We start from the raw sequence: 20,663 nt of genomic DNA on the forward strand, positions 1-20,663 counted from the left end.
CCAGATGAGCCCGAGCTTAAGCTGGTGACCTCGTGGTCTCGAACCTGGGTCCTTCCGCATCCCAGTCCGACACTCTATCCATTGCACAACTGCCTGGTCAGGCTCTATTTCTTTTTTGAAATGTTACTTCTATCAAGGCCTATTATGGTCATGATTTTTCCTAAACTTCAATTTTCTATTTAATATTCCTCAGAATAAAGAAAACGGCTCATTTTAAACAAGAAGTTTATTTAAACAACAAGACGCTTGACGTGAAGGGAAAACTATCTAGGACTCATTTCTTTTAGAGTAATTTATCCCTACTTAAAGACAGATTGCCCTACATGTAACAGCTACGTACAAAAAAGTTATAAAATTGTCCTTGGTTTTACAATGATAAATGAAAAACATTAAAATTCTCCAATCAAACAAGGTATGCAAGGATTCTTATGTTGTTCTTTTCTTTTGTTAAACAGTGAAAGCAAAATAACTTATTGGAATATAAAGATAAGAGCTGAATGAGCATGCCACTAATGGAGAAAGGGGGTATTTTCACAGAACCAGTATTCCCCCCCATCCCATCTCCATTTGATGTCAATCAAAACATACCATTGGCCATTTAGTTTTTTAAAAAATGCAAATGCTTGTGCACATACATCAGTTACTTTATGTACAATAAAGAAATAGGGAAGGGGGAAATGAAAGAATAGAGAAAACTATATGGTAGTAGTCAGGATGTGGTGGAACCAAATTGCAGTTTTCTAATTGAGAATGTCTTCTTGGTCTGGAGAAACAGAGTTCTGAAGTAAAGTAGCAGGTTCCCTTTTTAGTAGACACCTCCTGTCTGCTGCTGGAACACATCAATTGTATCTTCATCCTCCATTTCCAACTAGCAACACAAAACAAAACAAAAAAAACAAATTAAAAGTCATTGTTTATTTGGCTCTTAATATTTATAGCTATCAGACCTAAATATTCTGAAAAACTGTGTATTAGACATCCCAGAGCCTAACTTAACATCAGCCTTAGGTTTAAATAATTCTTCACTTGGTCTTCCTTTTTATGAAGATTGTAGAAAACTTAAGTTGTTAAGTTAAAAGCAGAATATGTCTAGGAGTTAAATCACCTTCAATTACTCTAAGTGATGCATGTAAATGATCTATCTGCTGTTTAGATGAGCAAAAGACTGAAAAATTACTTTTTAAAAAAGAAAATTGGAAATAACCTAAATATCAATAGAAACCCAAAGAAATATGATATATCCATACATGAAATACCACCTAATTGGTTTTTTTGTTTTTGTTTGTTTTTTTACAGAGACAGAGAGAGAGTCAGAGAGAGGGATAGACAGGAACGGACAGATGAGAAGCATCATTGCGCATTGCAACACCTTAGTTGTTCACTGATTGCTTTCTCATATGTGCCTTGACCGCGGGCCTTCAGCAGACCGAGCAACCCCTTGCTGGAGCCAGCGACCTTGGGTCCAAGCTGGTGAGCTCTGCTCAAACCAGATGAGCCCGTGCTCAAGCTGGTGACATTGGGGTCTCGAATATGGGTCCTTGTCATCCCAGTCCAACGCTCTATCCACTGCGCCACCGCCTGGTTAGGCCCACCTAATTGTTAATGAAGAATAAGCAGGTTAGCCTGACCAGGCGGTGGCGCAGTGGATAGAGCATCAGACTGGAACACAGAGGACCCAGATTCAAAACCCCAAGGTCGCCACCTTGAGCATGGGATCATAGACATAACCCCAAGGTTGCTGGCTTGAGCAAGGGGTCACTCGCTCTGCTCTAGCCCCCCCAGTCAAGGCATGTATGAGAAAGCAATCAATGAACAACTAAGGTGCTGCAACAAAGAATGTTGCCCTGGCCAGATAGCTAGGTTGGTTAGAGCATCATCTGGGGGTTCAGAGGTTGCCTGCATGATCCCCAGTCAGGACACATACAGGAACAGATTGATGTTCCTGTCTTTCTCTCTCTCTAAAATCATTTTAAAAAGAAAAAAAGCTGGCCCTGGCCGGTTGGCTCAGCGGTAGAGCGTCGGCCTGGCGTGCAGGGGACCCGGGTTCGATTCCTGGCCAGGGCACACAGGAGAGGCGCCCATTTGCTTCTCCACCCCCCCTTCCTCTCTGTCTCTCTCTTCCCCTCCCGCAGCCAAGGCTCCATTGGCGCAAAGATGGCCCGGGTGCTGGGGATGGCTCCTTGGCCTCTGCCCCAGGTGCTAGAGTGGCTCTGGTCGCGGCAGAGCGACGCCCCGGAGGGGCAGTGCATCGCCCCCTGGTGGGCAGAGCGTGGCCCCTGGTGGGCGTGCCAGGTGGATCCCAGTCGGGCGCATGCAGGAGTCTGTTTGACTGTCTCTCCCCGTTTCCAGCTTCAGAAAAATACAAAAAAAAAAAAAAAAGAAAAAGAAAAGAAAAAAAGCCCTGGCCAGTTGGCTCCTGGCGTACAGGAGTCCCGGGTTCGATTCCCAGCCAGGGCACACAGGAGAAGCGCCCATCTGCTTCTTCACCCTTCCCCTCTCCTTCCTCTCTGTCTCTCTCTTCCCCTCCCACAGCCAAGGCTCTATTGGAGCAAAGTTGGCCCGGGCGCTGAGGATGGCTCTGTAGCCTCTGCCTCAGGGGCTAGAATGGCTCTGCTTGCAACAGAGCAACGCCCCAGATGGGCAGAGCATCACCCCCTGGTGGGCGTGCCGGGTGGATTCCGGTTGGACGCATGTGGGAGTCTGTCTGACTGCCTCCCCATTTCCAACTTCAGAAAAATAAAAAAAATTTTAAAAAGAGCCTGACCAGGTGGTGGCTCAGTGGATGAAGCGTCGGACTGGGATGTGGAGGACCCAGGTTTGAGAACCCGAGATCGCCAGCTTGAGCGCGGGCTCATCTGGTTTGAGCAAAGCTCACCAGCTTGGACCCAAGGTCACTGGCTTGAGCAAGGGGTTACTCAGTCTGCTGAAGGCCCACGGTCAAGGCACATATGAGAAAGCAATCAATGAACAACTAAGGTGTCGCAACAAAAAACTAATGATTGATGCTTCTCATCTCTCTCTGTTCCTGTTTTTCTATCCCTCTCTCTCTGTCTCTGTAAAAAAAAAAAAAAAAAAAAAAAAAAGGTTTACATGTGCAGAAATAGAAATAACCCTAAGATATTAGTATTAAGCTAAATATATATATATTGATGGGGTGGGAGGAGGTGCTGCTCCAGCTGAGCGAGTAACCTCTTGTTCAAGCCAGCAACTTTGGGCTCAAGCCAGCAACCCTGGGCTCAAGCTGGCGACCTCGGGGTCTCAAACCTGGGTCCTCCACATCACAGTCCAACGCTCTATCCACTGCGCCACCGCTTGGTCAGGCTAGAAACATTTTTTAAAAAGATTTTTTTTTTAATTTTTTTAATTTTTATTTTATTTATTCATTTTAGAGAGGAGAGAGAGAGACAGAGAGAGGAGAGAGAGACGGGGGAGGAGCTGGAAGCATCAACTCCCATATGTGCCTTGACCGGGCAAGCTCAGGGTTTCGAACCGGCGACCTCAGCATTTCCAGGTCGACGCTTTATCCACTGCGCCACCACAGGTCAGGCCTAAAAAGATTATTATTTATTCATTTTAGAGAGGGAAGAAAAGAGGTAGAGGATGGGGGGGGAGAGGGAGAGAGGGAGAGGAGAGGAGAGGAGAGGAGAGGAGGAGGGGGAAAGAAAGAGGGGGATAAAGAAAGGGAAGGGGAGACGGAGATAGGAAGAGGGGGTAAGGGGAGATGAGGGGGGAAGGGGAGAGAGAGGGAAAGGGAGGGAGAGAGGGAAAAGGAGGAAGAGAGTGGGAGAGAGAGGGAAAGGGAGGGAAAGGAGGGAGAGGAGGGGAGAGAAAGGGAGGAGAAAGAGGGGGGAGGAGCAGGAAGCATCAACTCCCATATGTGTCATGACCAGGCAAGCCCAGGGTTTCAAACCAGCGACCTCAGCATTTCAGGTCAATGCTTTACCCACTGCACCAACACACCGTCAAGACTAGGCTAAAAACATTTTAAAACTAGGCAACATTTATGTTTTTAAAAGTGTGTATCTATAACATGAATATATCCTTGTCTATGTACAAAACAGTGGTTACCTCAATGCAGTAAGGGAATGGGTAAAAAGAAACTTGTTTAAAAATTAAAGAAGCAGCCTGACCAGGTGGTGGTGCAGTGGATGGAGCGTCAGACTGGGATGTGGAGGACCCAGGTTTGAGACCTCGAGGTCACTAGCTTGAGCGTGGGCTCATCTGGTTTGAGCAAAGCTTGCCAGCTTGGACCCAGGGTCGCTGGCTCGAGCAAGGGGTTACTCCATCTGCTAAAGGCCCATGGTCAAGGCACATATGAGAAAGCAATCAATGAACAACTGAGGTGTGGGAACGAAAAACTGATGATTGATGCTTCTCATCTCTCTCCATTCCTGTCTGTCTCTGTCCCTGTCTATCCCTCTCTCTGAAAAAAAAAAAAAAAGAAAAAAAATAATTTAAAAAAAAATTAAAGAAGCAAACAAACAAACTAGGCCCTGGTCAGTAGTTCAGTGGATATAGCATCAGTATAGACATCCCGGTTTTGATTCCAGGTCAGGAAACACAGTAAAAGTGACCATCTACTTCTCTTCCCTCCCTCCCCAGTCTCTCTCCTCATCCTGCAGCCAGTGGCTCATTTGGTTTGAGCATGGCCCTGGGCACTGAGGATAGCTCCATGAAAGCACCACAGCCTCAGGTGCTAAAAATAGCCCAGTACGGGAACATTGACCCCAGATGGGGTTGCTGGTTGGATCCCAGTCCGGGTGCATGCAGGAATCTGCCTATCTCCCCACCCCTTAAAAAAACAAACAAAAACAAATTTAAATTCTAAAATGCTATTCACAAATTAAATATGAAAGGTTCTTTACACATTACACAACCATGTTAAAGCCCTGTACTGGTAGCTCAGTCGGTTAGTGTCAACCCAATATGCCAAGGTAACAGATTCAATTACCAGTCAAGACACAGAGAAGAATCAACCAATGAATGCACAAAAGTGGAAGAACAAATTGCAATTTCTCACTCTTTCCCAATTCCTCCAAAATAAATAATTTTTAAAATGTTGATAGGAGGAAGGTTTTGGCTTTGTAACACTTTTTTATACTGACAATAACCCTTGAAAATTTCTTTCTAATAACTGGTAATTTTTTTTAATTTTTTTTTGGTATTTTTCTGAAGTGAGAAGCAGGGAGGCAGAGAGACAGACTACCACATGCACCTGACTAGGATCCACCCAGCATGCCCACTAGGGGGCAATGCTCTGCCCATCTGGGCTGTTGCTCTGTTGCAACTGGAGCGATTCTTACACCTGAGGCGGAGCCCATGGAGCCATCCTCAGCACCCGGGCCAACTTTGCTCAAATGGAGCCTTGGCTGTGGGAGGGGAAGAGAGGAGAAGGGGGAGGGGGAAGGGTGGAGAAGCAGATGGGCGCTTTTCCTGTGTGCCCTGACTGGGAATTGAACCCAGGTCTTCCACATTACAGGCTAACATTCTACCACTGAGCCAGCGACCAGAGTCATAACTGGTAATTTGAATATAACCTTGGGCACCTAAAGACAAGAAAGAGAAACTGTTTTCTAATGAAGTTCTAATATACTCAAACTAGAGCTAAGGCATTAAAATAAATACTTATTCTTTTGGCAAGAAAAAGACTAAAAGGGAGAGAGATGAGAAGCGTCAACTTGCAGTTGTGGCACTTTAGTTGTTCACTGATTGCTTCTCATTCGTGCTTTGACATGGAGGGCTCCAGCCAAGACAGTCATCCCTTGCTCAAGCCACGACCTGGGGGTTTTGAAACTGGGACCTCAGTGTCCCAGGTCAATGCTCTATCCACTCTGCCACCACTGGTTAGGAAAGCATTAGAATATTAATAATTGAGTCTCAGTTCCCTTTGTAAAATGGAATTGCATTCAATTAAAAGAATTAAATCAGGCCCTGGCCGGTTGGCTCAGCGGTAGAGCGTCAGCCTGGCGTGTGGGGGACCCAGGTTCAATTCCTGGCCAGGGCACATAGGAGAAGCGCCCATTTGCTTCTCAACCCCCTCTCCTTAATCTGTCTCTCTCTTCCTCTCCCGCAGCCAAGACTCCTTTGGAGCATATATGGCCCAGGCGCAGGTGATGGCTCCTTGGCCTCTGTCCCAGGTGCTAGAGTGGCTCTGGTTGCGGCAGAGCGACGCCCCAGAGGGGCAGAGCATCCCCCCTGGTGGGCGTGCTGGGTGGATCCTGGTCGGGCACATGCGGAGTCTGTCTGACTGTCTTCCCCCCCCCCCCGCCCGTTTCCAGCTTCAGAAAAATACACACACACACACACACACACACACACACACACACACACACACACACACAAAGATTTAAATGAGTCAAAGTATTTTTTTTTTTTTTTACTTTTCCGAAGCTGGAAACCGGGAGGCAGTCAGACAGACTCCGGCATGCGCCCGACCGGGATGGACCCGGCACGCCCACCAGGGGGCGATGCTCTGCCCCTCCGGGGGCGTCGCTCTGCCGTGACCAGAGCCACTCTAGCGCCTGGGGCAGAGGCCAAGGAGCCATCCCCAGCGCCCGGGGAAGAGAGAGACAGAGAGGAAGGTGTGGGTGGTGGAGAAGCAGATGGGCGCTTCTCCTGTGTGCCCTGGCCAGGAATCGAACCCAGGACTCCTGCACGCCAGGCCGACGCTCTATCACTGAGCCAACCGGCCAGGGCCGAGTTAAAGTATTTAACAGAGAAGGGCATATAACAATTACAATGCTATTAAAATTGTATTTCTTTTAAAAAATGTTTATTTTATTGATTTTCAAGAAAGAGAAAGGGAGTGAGGGAGAAGGAGACGAGAGACAGTAAAATTGATGTGCTCTTGTATGTGCCCTGACCAGGGACAGAACCAGCAACCTCTGCACTTCCAGACTCTGCTCTAAACCGAGCTATCCAGCCAGGGCAAGATTTTCTAATGTATTATAATTCTTCTATTTAATATTGGGAGAACAACTCTCAAACAAATCCATTTTATTCTAAAATGAATTCAAATCTAAACACTAAAATGAGTTCAATTCCAAATTCGTTGCATTTCTGAACAAATCCTCCTCACAGTTTACTATTTGCAGCTAGGATGGTAGACAAGCCCCAAAACTATTTTCTGGTGGTGGGTGAAGGCTTAAGACAGAAAATACATTCTAATCATCAGTCTAACATTATGAATCCTTTTTCTTTTAAAATCATCAAAACAGGTCTTCAGCCTATCTAGTGAAATGTTAAATTTTATAGTAAAACTGGAAAACCTTTCAAGGATAAAAGCTTTGCCTGACCAGGCAGTGGCGCAATGGATAAAGCAACGGACTGGGATGCGGAGGACCCAGGTTCGAGACCCTGAGGTTGCCAGCTTGAGCGCGGGCTCATCTGGTTTGAGCACAGCTCACCAGCTTGGACCCAAGGTTGCTGGCTCGAGCAAGGGGTTACTCAGTCTGCTGTAGCCCCACGGTCAAGGCAAATATGAGAAAGCAATCAATGAACAACTAAGGTGTCACAACAAAAAACTGATGATTGATACTTCTCATCTCTCTCCATTCCTGTCTGTCTGCCCCTGTCTATCCCTCTCTCTGACTCTCTGTCTCTGTAAAAAATATATATATATTAAAAAGGATAAAAGCTTTTTCGTCCTCATTGAGATAATTCAGCTCCTCCTTGTGGCTATGGACTATAATTGCTTCTTAGAGACTCACCAACGAAAATTCAAAACATTCTTCCCACAAGTGTAATTCAGATTATTTCAAAAATTTGAAGATTACCAACAAAACTATAATCTTGATGTGCTGCTTCACTCATACTATATTTATCACTTTCTAGTTTTTATGGAGTGATAAAAAATTTCAAACTGACCAGGCAGTGGTGCAGTAGAGGATTGGACTGGGACGCGGGGGACCAAGGTATGAAACCCCGACGTTGCCAGTTTGAGCGTGGGATCATAGATATGACCCCACCATGGTCACTAGATTGAAGCTCAAGGTTGCTGGCTTGATTGAGCAAGGGGTTACCTGCTCTGCTGGAGCCACCCCTCCCCCCCAGGTCAAGGCACGTATGAGAAAGCAATCAGTGAACAGCTAAGGAACCGCAACGAAGAATTGATGCTTCTCATCTCTCTCCCTTCCTGTCTCTACCTGTCTTTCTCTGTCTCTGTCACAAAAATAAATAAATAAATAAATTTAAAAATGCACGGGTTCTGCCTTAGCCAGGTGGCTCAGTTGGTTTGAGCATCATCCTGACATGCCAGGGTTCTGGGGTTCAATCCCCAGTCAGGGCACATACAGGACTCAAACAATAAATGCTAAGTGAGTGGAAAGAAAATCAGTGCTTCTCTCTCTCCAAAATCAATAAATCAAAATAAAATAACACAGAGTCTAATTTATATTTCCAATTTATTTTTTAAATTTTATTTATTTATTTATTTTTTACAGAGACAGAGAGTGAGTCAGAGAGAGGGATAGATAGGGACAGACAGGAACGAAGAGAGATGAGAAGCATCAATCATTAGTTTTTCATTGTGCGTTGCAACACCTTAATTGTTCATTGATTGCTTTCTCATATGTGCCTTGACCATGGGCCTTCAGCAGACCGCAGTCTGGAGCCAGCAACCTTCGGTTCAAGCTGGTGAGCTTTTTGCTCAAACCAGATGAGCCTGCACTCAAGCTGGCGACCTTGGGATCTCGAACTTGGGTCTTCTGCATCCCAGTCCAACGCTCTATCCACTGCACCACCGCCTGGTCAGGCTAAATTTCCAATTTAGATTTCTGCTTAAAAACATTTTTTGCCCTGACCAGGTAGCTCAGTTGGTTAGAGCATGATCCTAATACAACAAGGTTGCGGGTTTGATCCCTGGTGAGGGCACAGACAAGAATCAAACCAACAGTGGTAGAGCGTCAGCCTGGAGTGCAGGAGTCCCGGGTTCGATTTCTGGCCAGGGCACACTGGAGAAGTGACCACCTGCTTCTCCACCCCTCCCCCTCTCCTTCTTCTCTGTCTCTTCCCCTCCTGCAGCCAAGGCTCCATTGGAGCAAAGTTGGCCCAGGCGCTGAGGATGGCTCTATGGCCTCTGCCTCAGGCACTAGAATGGCTTTGGTTGCAACAGAGCGATGCCCCAGATGGGCAGAGCATCGCCCCATGGTGGGCATGCCAGGTAGATCCCGGTCAGGCACATGCGGGAATCTGTCTGACTGCCTTCCCGTTTCCAGCTTCAGAAAAATACGAAAAATAAAAAATAAAAAAAGAATCAAACCAAGAATACAGAAATTAAGTGGAACAACAAATCTATATTTCTTCCTCCAAAATTGAAGTTTTAAATAGTACTTGAAAAGGTAAAAAGAGCTTCTACTATAGATGCCTAGATGTCTTATGAAGTGATAGAATAACTTAAGTGATAGGTAAAGAAATTAAGGGATCAGCCTTGGCTGGTTGGCTCAGTGGTAGAGCGTCGGCCTGGCGTGTAGGAGTCACGGGTTCGATTCCCGGCCAGGGTACACAGGAGAGGTGCCCATCTGCTTCTCCACCCCTCCCCCTCTCCTTCCTCTCTGTCTCTCTCTTCCCCTTCCGCAGCTAAGGCTCCATTGGAGCAAAGATGGCCAGGGCACTGGGGATAGCTCCATGGCCTCTGCCCCAGGTGCCAGATTGGCTCTGGTCGCAACAGAGCGTCGCCCCCTGGTGGGCGTGCCGGGTGGATCCCGGTCGGGCGCACGCGGGAGTCTGTCTGACTGTCTCTCCCCGTTTCCAGCTTTTTCCGGGATCCACCCGGCACGCCCACCAGGGGGCGACGCTCTGCCTACCAGGGGGCGATGCTCTGCCCCTCTGGGGCGTCGCTCTGCCGAGACCAGAGCCACTCTAGTGCCTGGGGTAGAGGCCAAGGAGTCATCCCCAGCGCCCGGGCCATCTTTGCTCCAATGGAGCCTTGGCTGCAGGAGGGGAAGAGAGAGACAGAGAGGAAGGAGGGGTTGGGGGTGGAGAAGCAAATGGGTGCTTTTCCTATGTGCCCTGGCCGGGAATCGAACCCGGGACCCCCGAACGCCAGGCCGACGCTCTACCGCTGAGCCAACCAGCCAGGGCCCGGTTTCCAGCTTCAGAAAAATACAAAAGAAATTAAGGGATCAGACAGCATCAACTTTTGTAGTGAGGCCTGGAGCGCCACCTATTGTTAAGAGCTCTCCCTCTCAACCTAAGCTATCAAGAAACTTGCAGTGATAGCTATTAGTTCACAAGGACAGAGTAAAGAATCTAGGATGAGAGGATCGAAAGCCAATTGGTTCACAGAACCCAGGTAGGATAGGGATCAAGAACTGTAGCAGGAAGTGCTGTCAGGTTAGCTAAGTTGGCAAGAATGTAATCCCATTATGTCAAGGTTGCAGGTTCAATTCCAGGTCAGGGCACATACAAGAAAAAAAACAAATAAGTAGAACAACAAATTGATGTCTCTCTCTCGCTCAAATCAATAAAAATAAAAGCTACAGCAAGGAAAACATTCCAAAGAAATGCACATTAGGAAAAAAATGGATTAAACAAACTAAATGACCTATTAGCTTTACAAAGTGATAACCAGAGATCTTAAAACCACTGGCATTTCCTCCTTCTGTTCCTATTTTTTTTCTGTCTCCCCTCATTTTTTTTAGCAACAGAGAGATAGAGAGAGAGACAGACAGACAGGAAAGAAGTGAGAAGCATCAATTCTTTGTTGTAGCACTTAAGTTGTTCACTTATTGCTTTCTCATATGTGACCTAACCGGGAGACAGCTGTGCCAGCAACCTTTGGGCTCAAAGCCAGTGACCATGGGGTCATGTCATGATCTCATGCTCAAGACAGCGACTTCAGGGTTTCTAACCCGGGTCCTCAAAAATCCCAGGTCAACACTCTATCAACCGCACCACCTCCTGGTAAGGCTTTCTGTTCCCCTTTGATTGTATTTCACATAGCTTTGAATTACGACAAAGAATTATATTCCAACAACTAAAAGTTCACAAGTAAACAAAGCTGTTGAGAAACTTACAAAGAAACATTGATTTTTCTAGATAGCACAAAGAGATTTTACCTGTGCAGGTGTGTCTGTTTCATTGATTGGCTGCCCATCAAATCGGAATCTGATCTGCCTCATTGACAAACCCTGGATAAGAGAATTTAAAAGGAGTAAGAATGCAAAGAAACAAAAAGAAAACTACATGCATATTTAGCCATGAATGTATTAAAAGAAAGACCTAAATAAATGATCATCAATGTGCTACCAACATTTCTATGTCGGTCAAAATTTGGGATGACTTTCACTTTCTTTAAAACTACATTTGGTTTTCTTTGGAAAACTGTTTTGTTTTTTTAAAAGTCATTTTACATAAAGCTGTATTGCTTTTGAGACCAAGCCTGACTAGATCATACTTTGAGTCAAACACTACATTTAAATAAGATACTCAAAGGAAATTTGAAGAGACGCACACAGCAACATTCCTCAATGCATGTTAGAGACCTCTAAAAACACCCTTAAAAATGATAAAAAAGAAAAAAAAACTGGAAGTCACCTAAAAAGTTTTCTACCCATCACTATGCACAAATAACCTATGCTTAAACCCACACAATGCTAAGCACACCAAGAGGCATTCAATAAGTTATCCTTGGGCAGTCAGGACACTTCCACCAGGACACAAGACACAGTCCTAAAACCATCCAGAAGACCACATTCAGGAAGTTCCTGGAACAGCTCAAAAGCACCTGCTTTTTAATTTCCTTCTTAGTACTTAACTAAAGCTGCATTATTACTTGTCAACCTCTCATTAGAAAATAAGCTTCAGGAGGAATAGGAAGGAAGACTCTCATAGTTGGCATGTACTCCTTGCACACAGTAGGTGCACATGAAGTACTGATGAAATAAAATAGATGAAAACCATATTTCATCTTCTTTAATTTAAAAATAAATCTGGCCCTGGCAGGTTGGCTTGGTGGTAGAGCATCCGCTCAGCGTGTGGATGTTCTGGGTTTGATTCCCCATCAGGGCACACAGGAGAAGAGCCTATCTCCTTCTGCACCCCTCCCCCTCTTGCTTCTCTCTCTCTCTCCTGCAGTCATGACTCAATTGGAGCCAGTGGCCAAGTGCTGAGGGTGGCTGCATGGCCTCCACCTCAGGCACTAACAGCTGGATGCTGAGCAGTGGAGCAACATTGCCTAGTGGGCTTATAGGGTGGATCCTGGTCAGGGTGCATGCAAGAGTCTGTCTCTGCCTCCCCTCCTCTCACAGAATAAAAATAATTCTTTTTTTTCTTTTCTGAATCTGGAAACGGGGAGAGACAGTCAGACAGACTCCCGCATGCGCCCAACCGGGATCCACCTGGCACACCCACCAGGGGCGATGCTCTACCCACCAGGGGGCGATGCTCTGCCCCTCCGGGGCATCGCTCTGTCGCAACCAGAGCCACTCTAGCGCCTGGGGCAGAAGCCAAGGAGCCATCCCCAGCGCCCGGGCCATCTTTGCTCCAATGGAGCCTTGGCTGCGGGAGGGGGAGAGAGACAGAGAGGAAGGAGGGGTGGGGGTGGAGAAGCAAACGGGCGCTTCTCCTATGTGCCCTGGCCAGGAATCGAACCCAGGTCCCCCGCAAGCCAGGCCAACACTCTACCGCTGAGCCAACCGGCCAGGGCCAATAAAAATAATTCTAACGCTCCTCAGTTAGGGGAAATTACAAAAAGGGAATTTTAAAATTATACTATTAAAATTTAGCTTCAATAGCCTTGGCTGGATAGCTCAGTTGGATAGAGTACATACAAGAACACATCAAGCCTGACCAGGTGGTGGTGCAGTGGATAGCTTCGGACTGGCATGTGGAGGACTCAGGTTCGAGACCCTGAGGTTACCAGCTTGAGTGCCAAGGTTGCTGGCTCAAGCAAGGGGTCGCTTGATCTGCTGTAGCCCCCCCCCCCTCCGTCAAGGCACATACGGGAAATCAATCAATGAACTAAGGAGCTGCAATGAAGAATTGATGTTTCTCATCTCTCCCCCTTCCTGTCTGTCTGCTGTCCCTATTGACTCTCCCTGTCTGACACAAAAAAATAAAAAAATAAAAATTAAAAAAAAGGAACAGATCGATGTTCCTATCTGTCTCCTTTCCTCTCTAAAATCAATAAAGTAAACATTTAATAAAATATACATTATTTCACTCATATATATATATATATGAAAAATAAATGAGCCTCAATATGCCCTTCTGCCAAGAGGATTCCAATGTTTTACCTTATTGACATGGTGGGGAAAAGGAGCAAAGCAGAGAAGCTACTGTAACTGTAGCCAAATGAGAACAAGACAAAAAAAAAATAAAAGCATCTCTGGAGGTATGGTGTAAATATACCAACTTCAAAGGTAGCTTTTTAGAAAGCATCTTGCAAAAAAGTCACTCCTATACCATGCTCAAATTAGAAGTTATAATTATTGTTACACAAATTTCATGCTTCAATAAATATTCCAAAGAAAATTAAACTAAATTCCTAGGACTTAAAATATTCAAAATGCTGAATACTTGTATAACACCTGTATTCCCTTAACAAGGATTTGCTGGGTCTATTTTTAAAACTACCTGTAATATGAAGATTTTATTACTTTCCTTTAAAATTCTAGCCTTTGACACATACCACTTTCAGATTAGCACTTGTCTTGAGGAATTCAAAGAATCCCCTACCAGGTAGGTGACATCCACAACCTTAATACTTCATGACTTTCAGTTTTAATTGGCAATTTCACAAAGCAACCAAGAATTCAATGCCAGGCATTAATTACCAAATATTATATATTTACAAACACCCCACTGATTCCTTGCTTCAATAAAATACTAAGAACCTTTTGTATGCTAGGTTCTACCTTCCAGTGTTAAGGTCAACATCCAGTGTTAAGGTCAGAAGGTCAAGGGTGTGGCCATTCAAAATAAGTGTGTGTGTGTGTGTGTGTGTGGTCAGAACAGAAGCAACCTATTCTTTTATTGCCACCTACTTTTCCACTTTTTCTCATCAATAAAATATTTTGCTAGAGATCAAAAGTCCAAAATTCAGATAACTTGTCTTTAAGATCCCAAAAACCTGTAAATTCAAACAAGGAATTTACATTATTAAACCCCTGGGCACCTCTTCTGAATAAATCTTATCTGTGAGCTTTGGAGTTATGCCTGAAGAATTGTGAGCTTATCTCATTGAGTTCGTTTTCTTTTCAAAAAGTGAACTGGAAAAAAAAAAGTGAACTGGACTAAACCAATAAATTAGATGCTCTCTGAAATCATCTGACATCCCATGAAATAATCTGTTATGTGAATGAAAACCTTACTTACAAACCAACCTCTGGAGATACCAGTATGAATATTCTCTATCATTTTACAAGCATTTATTGAACATGCTTGATATGTCAGGTACTTACTGGTCTAGGCTCTAGAGAAACAGTGAACAAAAAGTTCACAGGGCCCTGGCCGGTTGGCTCAGCGGTAGAGCGTCGGCCTGGCGTGCGGGGGGACCCGGGTTCGATTCCTGGCCAGGGCACATAGGAGAAGCGCCCATTTGCATCTCCACCTCCCCCCTCCTTCCTCTCTCTGTCTCTCTCTTCCCCTCCCGCAGCCAAGGCTCCATTGGAGCAAAGATGGCCCGGGCGCTGGGGATGGCTCCTTGGCCTCTGCCCCAGGCGCTAGAGTGGCTCTGGTCGCTGCAGAGTGACGCCCCGCAGGGGCAGAGCCTCGCCACGTGCCGGGTGGATCCCGGTTGGGCGCATGCGGGAGTCTGACTATCTCTCCCTGTTTCCAGCTTCAGGAAAAAAAAAAAAAGTTCACAGAGCTTACATTTTAGTGGACAAATATAGATAGTGATCAACAACAACAACAAAAAACAACTCAAAATGAGGACAGGCGCAGGAACTCTGAATTAATTCAGGGAGAGCAGAATAAAATGATCGAGGGCTCAGCAATATCCAACAAAAACATAATGAGAGCCACGTTTTTTTAAGTTTTCTAGCTGCCACATTTAAAGTTAAAATTAGTTAATTTTAATAAAAGTTTTATTCAGCCTATTCAAAATACTATCACTTCAAAATGTAATCATTTTAAAAAATTGAGATATTTTACTTTTCACACTGAGCTTTCAAAACTGGCCACATTACACTTTAAGTACATCTCAACTTGGACCAGACACATTTCAAGTGGTAAATAATAATATGTGTTTTGTGGCTCCTGTATTGGACAGCACAGGTTTATGTAGAGTACAGAATTTGCTGATGACGCACATATATATGATATATGTGTTAGGAAGCATCACCAAGAATGACCCTGCCTGACCTCTGGTGGCGCAGCAGCTAGTGTCAACTTGGAACACTGAGGCTGCAGAAGGAAGCCCCGGGCTTGGGCTTGCTTGGTCAAGGTACATATGGGAGTTGATGCTTCCTGCTCCTTCCCCCTTCCTCTCTCTCTCTCCCTCATCTCTAAAATGAGTAAATAAAATCTAAAAAAAAAAAAATAACCCCAAGCGTGACCTCACACCTAGATGCTCAATGGTGCTGTTTACTGAGGAACACCAGAGAAAAAATAGATTTCTAGGAGTAAAATCATGAGTCCTCTTTTGTATGTTCAGTTTGCGACGCCTAATAGATATCCACTGGACTTCCTCCAGAGATAGGATGCCAAGTGAATTCATTACAAAATAAATATAAGAAATCAATTAACCCTGATAGGAAATCCTGTCAAGAATTCTCAACTGCAGCCTGACCTGTGGTAGTTCACTGGATAAAGTGTCAACCTATAACGCTGAGGTCGCCAATTCAAAACCCTGTACTTGTCCGGTCAAGGCACATATGGGTGTTGATGCTTCCTGCTCCTCCCCCCTTTCTCTCTCCCCTTCCTAAAATGATTAAAAAATAATAATAATTCTCAACTGCCAAAAAAATTTAGGTATGCAAATTAGATCGGAGGATGTGCTATGTGTTTTTGTTTCTTTGACACAGTATAACAGCACATGGTGCATGACCAGGCGGTGGGTGCAGCGAATAGAGTGTTGAACTGGGATGTGGAGGACCCAGGTTCAAGACACGGAGGTCGCCAGCTTGAGCAAACTGGCTTGAGCAAAAAGCTCACCAGCTTGCACCCAAGGTCGCTGGCTCGAGCAAGGGGTTACTTGGTCTGCTGAAGGTCCCTGGTCAAGGCACATATGAGAAAGCAATCACTGAACCACTAAGGTGTCGCAACGAAAAACTGATGGTTGATGCTTCTCATCTCTCTCCGTTCCTGTCTGTCTGTCCCTATCTATCCCTCTCTCTGACTCTGTAAAAACATAAAAAATAAACAAAAAAAAAGAATTATACAGTGTTATTATAAATTAGACAAAATAAAGCTTAAAACTCAAAAAGAAATCTGTATCTTCTGTTTCTTTCAAACTCCCTTATATATCTCATGCAGGAAGCCCAAGCTTTAACTCAAACTTGATTTCCCAACCTCTACAGGTTTAAGCCTTCTACAATTTTGAGCCTATTAGGAAAATTTGCAATGTAGATAAGTTGTCTTAGTCCAAAAGAATGATTTTTCTCAACTTTTACATATTCTATATATCCAAAGTTAAACAAGAAAAATACTTCTGCCAGATTACTGCTGTATTAACTGACTTAGGTATCAGAATTTTGTTATACTTACAAAAGTAATTTTTAAAGTTCCCTTATATTTTTACAGACTTATTCACAAAGAGAAGTTTTTTTGTCTTAAAGTTTGCATTTACCTCCCAGTATCTGTTCATTTCTACTTCCTCTTTTTGATGCCTATTTACTACTCTCTGAATAAAATGCAAATGTCTCTATAGTATAAAAATATTTATGCTTGGCCCTGGCCAGATAGCTCAGTTCGTTAGAGCATCATCCCAATATGAAAAGGTTGTCGGTTTTATTCCCAGTCAAGACACGTATAGAAATTCAATGTTTGTCTCTCTCTTCCTCCCTTCCTCTCTAAAATCAGTACATTAAAATGTTTATGCTTGGCTCAGATTTTTTTTTTAATGTGCCTTGACTGCAGGCCTTCAGCAGACCAAGTAACCCCTTGCTTGAGCCAGCGACTTTGGGCTCAAGCTGGTGAGCTTTTGCTCAAACCAGATGAGCCCTCGCTCAAGCTGGCGACCTCGGGGTCTCGAACCTGGGTCATCGCATCCCAGTCCGACGCTCTATCCACTGTGCCACCGCCTGATCAGGCTAAATTTCTTTAAAACTATTAAAATTGGCCCTGGCCGGTTGGCTCAGTGGTAGAGTGTTGGCCTGGCGTGCAGAGGTCCCGGGTTCGATTCCCGGCCAGGGCACACAGGAGAAGCACCCATCTGCTTCTCCACCCCTCCCCCTCTCCTTCCTCTCTGTCTCTCTCTTCCCCTCCCGCAGCCCAGGCTCCATTGGAGCAAAGATGGCCTGGGCGCTGGGGATGGCTCCTTGGCCTCTGCCCCAGGTGCTGAAGTGGCTCTGGTCGCAGCAGGGCGACGCCCCCCTCCCTCCCCCCAGGCAGAGCATTGCCCCCTGGTGGGCAGAGCCTCACCCACGTGCTGGGTGGATCCTGGTTGGGTGCATGCGGGAGTCTGTCTGACTGTCTCTCCCCGTTTCCAGCTTCAGAAAAATACAAAAAAATAAAAATAAATAAAAAGAAAACTATTAGCCCTGGCCGGTTGGCTCAGCGGTAGAGTGTCGGCCTGGCGTGCAGAAGTCCTGGGTTTGATTCCAGGCCAGCGCACATAGGAGAAGCGCCCATTTGCTTCTCCACCCCCACCCCCTCCTTCCACTCTGTCTCTCTCTTCCCCTCCTGCAGCCGAGGCTCCATTGGAGCAAAGATGGCCCGGGCGCTGGGGATGGCTCCTTGGCCTCTGCCCCAGGTGCTAGAGTGGCTCTGGTCTGGCAGAGCGTCACCCCTGGTGGGCGAGCCGGGTGGATCCCAGTTGGGCGCATGCGGGAGTCTATCTGACTGTCTCTCCCCATTTCTAGCTTCAGAAAAATACAAAAAAAAAAACAAAAAAAACCACTATTAAAATTGTACATACTTCAGGAAAATTGCAATGTCCTTAAACTCACACTTAAATGTATTTCCACACTGGTGAAAATACTCAAAATAGTTTTGACATAAGACAAATTTTAAATGAATGAAAAGAGCATAACAAGAAAATTTTACCATGTTCATTCTTATTTTCTCATATACCTTGGAAACAAACCATGCATTATCAGTATAATTTGATGCATTTGTGGCAGAGGATTTGAATCATACATCAACCAAACCATCCGAAGGGTTTTATGAAGAATCAATATACCAAGTATATGATAAAACTGTTATGTTAAGAACATAAGTGCATATTCATTCTACCAGTCTGTCTATTGCATTATGCTAGGCTAGTTTCTATTTTCATGAATATAAGGGTTTTTTTTAATTTAAGTAAGTTTTATTCAGTGAAAGTGCAGGTCAGTTCAGTCAGTTCCAGTTCCTCACCTGTCGTTCACAATAGGCTTTCATTAGTTTACTAAGTGGTGTATGCCTCTTAATCTTAAACTGCACCACAGAACCATCCTGCCCCGCCACCTTCAAATTAATATGATCGTTGTTCTCAGTCTTGACTCCTTCCTGTTGAAAGAAAAATAAAAGTATAATTTGGAATATGTGAAAAACAAACACCTTTTAAAGCAGCCACAGCCCAAGTTGCTCCAGAAATCAACAGGTTTCTCATTCTGTATGATAAAAGAGCATACAGCTGTTTTCAGCAGCTGAGAGCAATCTGAAAAAATGAGAAATCTTGGAGCAACAATATTAAATAGCTGTCACAGAAACAGAAAAGCCGCCTATAAAATACTATCAGTGGCAACAATCTATTGGTAAAGTTGGGTCCCACTCAATTTACTATAACGCTTTCTTGAATTCTCTAAAATATTTTATGTCACTTTCAAGAGATTTTACCTAAAAAGATAAAAAAACAAGCATTGTATCTCTTTTCAAAGTGCTTTACGTACAGAATGGGGGGGGGGCTAGAGCTTGCAATTCAAAAATCATTACAAATTCTCGTTAGTTACTGAACTCAGTCTTGTAACTTATTCTCAAGCAACGTTAACAAAACTGAGGAATATCCTGATTCCCTTTGAAGCAGGGGTAGTAACTCAGAACCACTACTAACATTCGCTTCTATTAGCAGTTTCATTTTGTTTATTTTTAGTTAAGAGCTCTTTTTTCCCCTCCCCTTTGTTGACATGAGTCAAAGGCAGTTTACTCCAAGTCTTCCCTGTAGATTTCGACTTAACCTGAAGTTCACCAAAATCAAATATAGAAGGATTTCTGTAGCCCCTAAATCACTTCAGAAAGGGGTGGGTGTCACAAAACAAACCAAAAGTCTCGTGTGCCCAGGTAGAAGCGTGTGCCCTAGTCCTCACGGGAAAGCCTCTGGTGCCTCAAAACCAGCGTTAAAAAGTTAAGCTTTACGAAATTTCTCTGCTCTCCACCTGCCTCCAACTTCTCAAAACCACATGGTCTCGGCAGGTTAGGGGTTATCTGACACCCACGGAAAAGCCCTTGCCCACCCCTGAGACCCTGAGGCCATTAAAGTGGGAAATAAATACTCCCCGGGAATCCCCGGCGTCTCACGACCGCCCGACGGGCATCTGGCTTCCAACCCATCGCCAGCCCATTGATTCGTCCCGAACCCTCACCAGGCCACTGCGATCAGGGGCAGGGGTCCCCAGATACCCGCGACCCGCATCCCTTTGGTGGGGGATAGTATCGGACAGAGGAAAGTCCCCGCCAGCGCGGAGACCGCAACACCGACCGCAGCCCCGCGCGGAGTCCACGGAGGGTGGAGACACCGCGCGCCCTAACGCCTTCCTTCCACGCGCCCGCCCGCCCGGCCGGGCCCGAGATGCTCGGCTCGTAGCCTGTTGGCCTGCGGGCGACCGCGACCCGCCCGCCCAATTCGCGCCTTGCGCGCACTTAGAGACGGCCGGGGGCGGGGGAGGGCCGCTGGGCCTCCCCCGACGCGGAAGGGAGGAAGAGGGGAGGGGGTAAAATGGCGCGGAACGCCCGGGCCTGAGCTGCGGCTGGCCGTGGGGGGCCCGGGAAGGCGAGGAGATTCCGCGGAGGCTCGGGCCGGCCCCCGGCCCACGCCGTGATCCCGCCGCGCGGCGAGGAGGCCGGCGCCCAGCTCACCTTGGGCTTTTCATCCGCCATGTCGAGTGCCGGAGGCTCTTCAGCTGCTGCTTCACAAAAGAGGTACCAGATCCCCACGGAACGAGCACACAAGCAGCACCAGGAGCGCCAGAAGAGGAGGCGGCAGCGGTGGAAGACAGAGAGGGCGCGCGCACGTTGTGCGCTCCTTCCCCCCACCCTGCGTGCGCGAGCACGAGCAGTCGCGGTTCCCCATTGGCTGCCGCCTCGCGGGAGCGCGCAATTCTTACATAACCCCCACTAACCCCCGCCCAACGTTGCCTGGGCCTGGGCCCAGCGCCCTGCCTGGCCGGCGGGAAGAGGCGCGGACACGCGCAACCGGCCCGCCGCGGGGGCGCGCCTACTCTGGGCGGGGCTGTATTGTCCTTCTGTGGTGGAGCTTAATCAAAATGGCTTCCAGCTGGTCCTCGTTGATACGAAGAGGTTTGAGGCCTGGACGTGAGACACACACCAGGAAGGTAGACTAACTGGCCAAGGAAAGGGGA

General features: G+C 46.1%; 2 protein-coding genes across 4 annotated transcripts in view; one reads left to right on the forward strand and one right to left on the reverse strand.

Moving 5' to 3' along the window:
• Nucleotides 1-20,663, forward strand: part of ARMC7 (armadillo repeat containing 7) — a 98,220-nt gene that overhangs the window by 72,874 nt on the left and 4,683 nt on the right. Inside the window, exon 3 of one of the 2 annotated variants that reach the window (XM_066238069.1) lies at nt 15,969-16,079. The exons of the other annotated variant lie outside the window; for it this stretch is intronic. Within the exon in view, the coding sequence (XP_066094166.1) occupies nt 15,969-15,973 (5 nt within the window). The 3' untranslated portion in view covers nt 15,974-16,079. Of the gene's footprint in view, nt 1-15,968; nt 16,080-20,663 lie in introns of those variants that run through there. 2 annotated transcript variants of the gene reach the window in all.
• Nucleotides 226-20,353, reverse strand: SUMO2 (small ubiquitin like modifier 2). 2 transcript variants are annotated; one of them, XM_066238073.1, is made up of 4 exons: nt 20,161-20,353; nt 18,463-18,594; nt 11,058-11,129; nt 226-868 (listed from the first exon to the last, which is right to left on the reverse strand). In XM_066238073.1, the coding sequence occupies exons 1-4, from the start codon at nt 20,179-20,181 to the stop codon at nt 806-808; spliced, it is 288 nt and encodes a 95-aa protein (XP_066094170.1). In that variant the 5' UTR covers nt 20,182-20,353; the 3' UTR covers nt 226-805. The 2 variants fall into 2 exon arrangements, with proteins under 2 accessions (XP_066094170.1, XP_066094171.1); XM_066238074.1 differs by lacking the exon at nt 11,058-11,129 and having other exon boundaries at nt 20,161-20,351.

The sequence above is a fragment of the Saccopteryx bilineata genome, chromosome 6 (genome assembly GCF_036850765.1).
Source record: "Saccopteryx bilineata isolate mSacBil1 chromosome 6, mSacBil1_pri_phased_curated, whole genome shotgun sequence".
NCBI lineage: Eukaryota > Metazoa > Chordata > Mammalia > Chiroptera > Emballonuridae > Saccopteryx > Saccopteryx bilineata.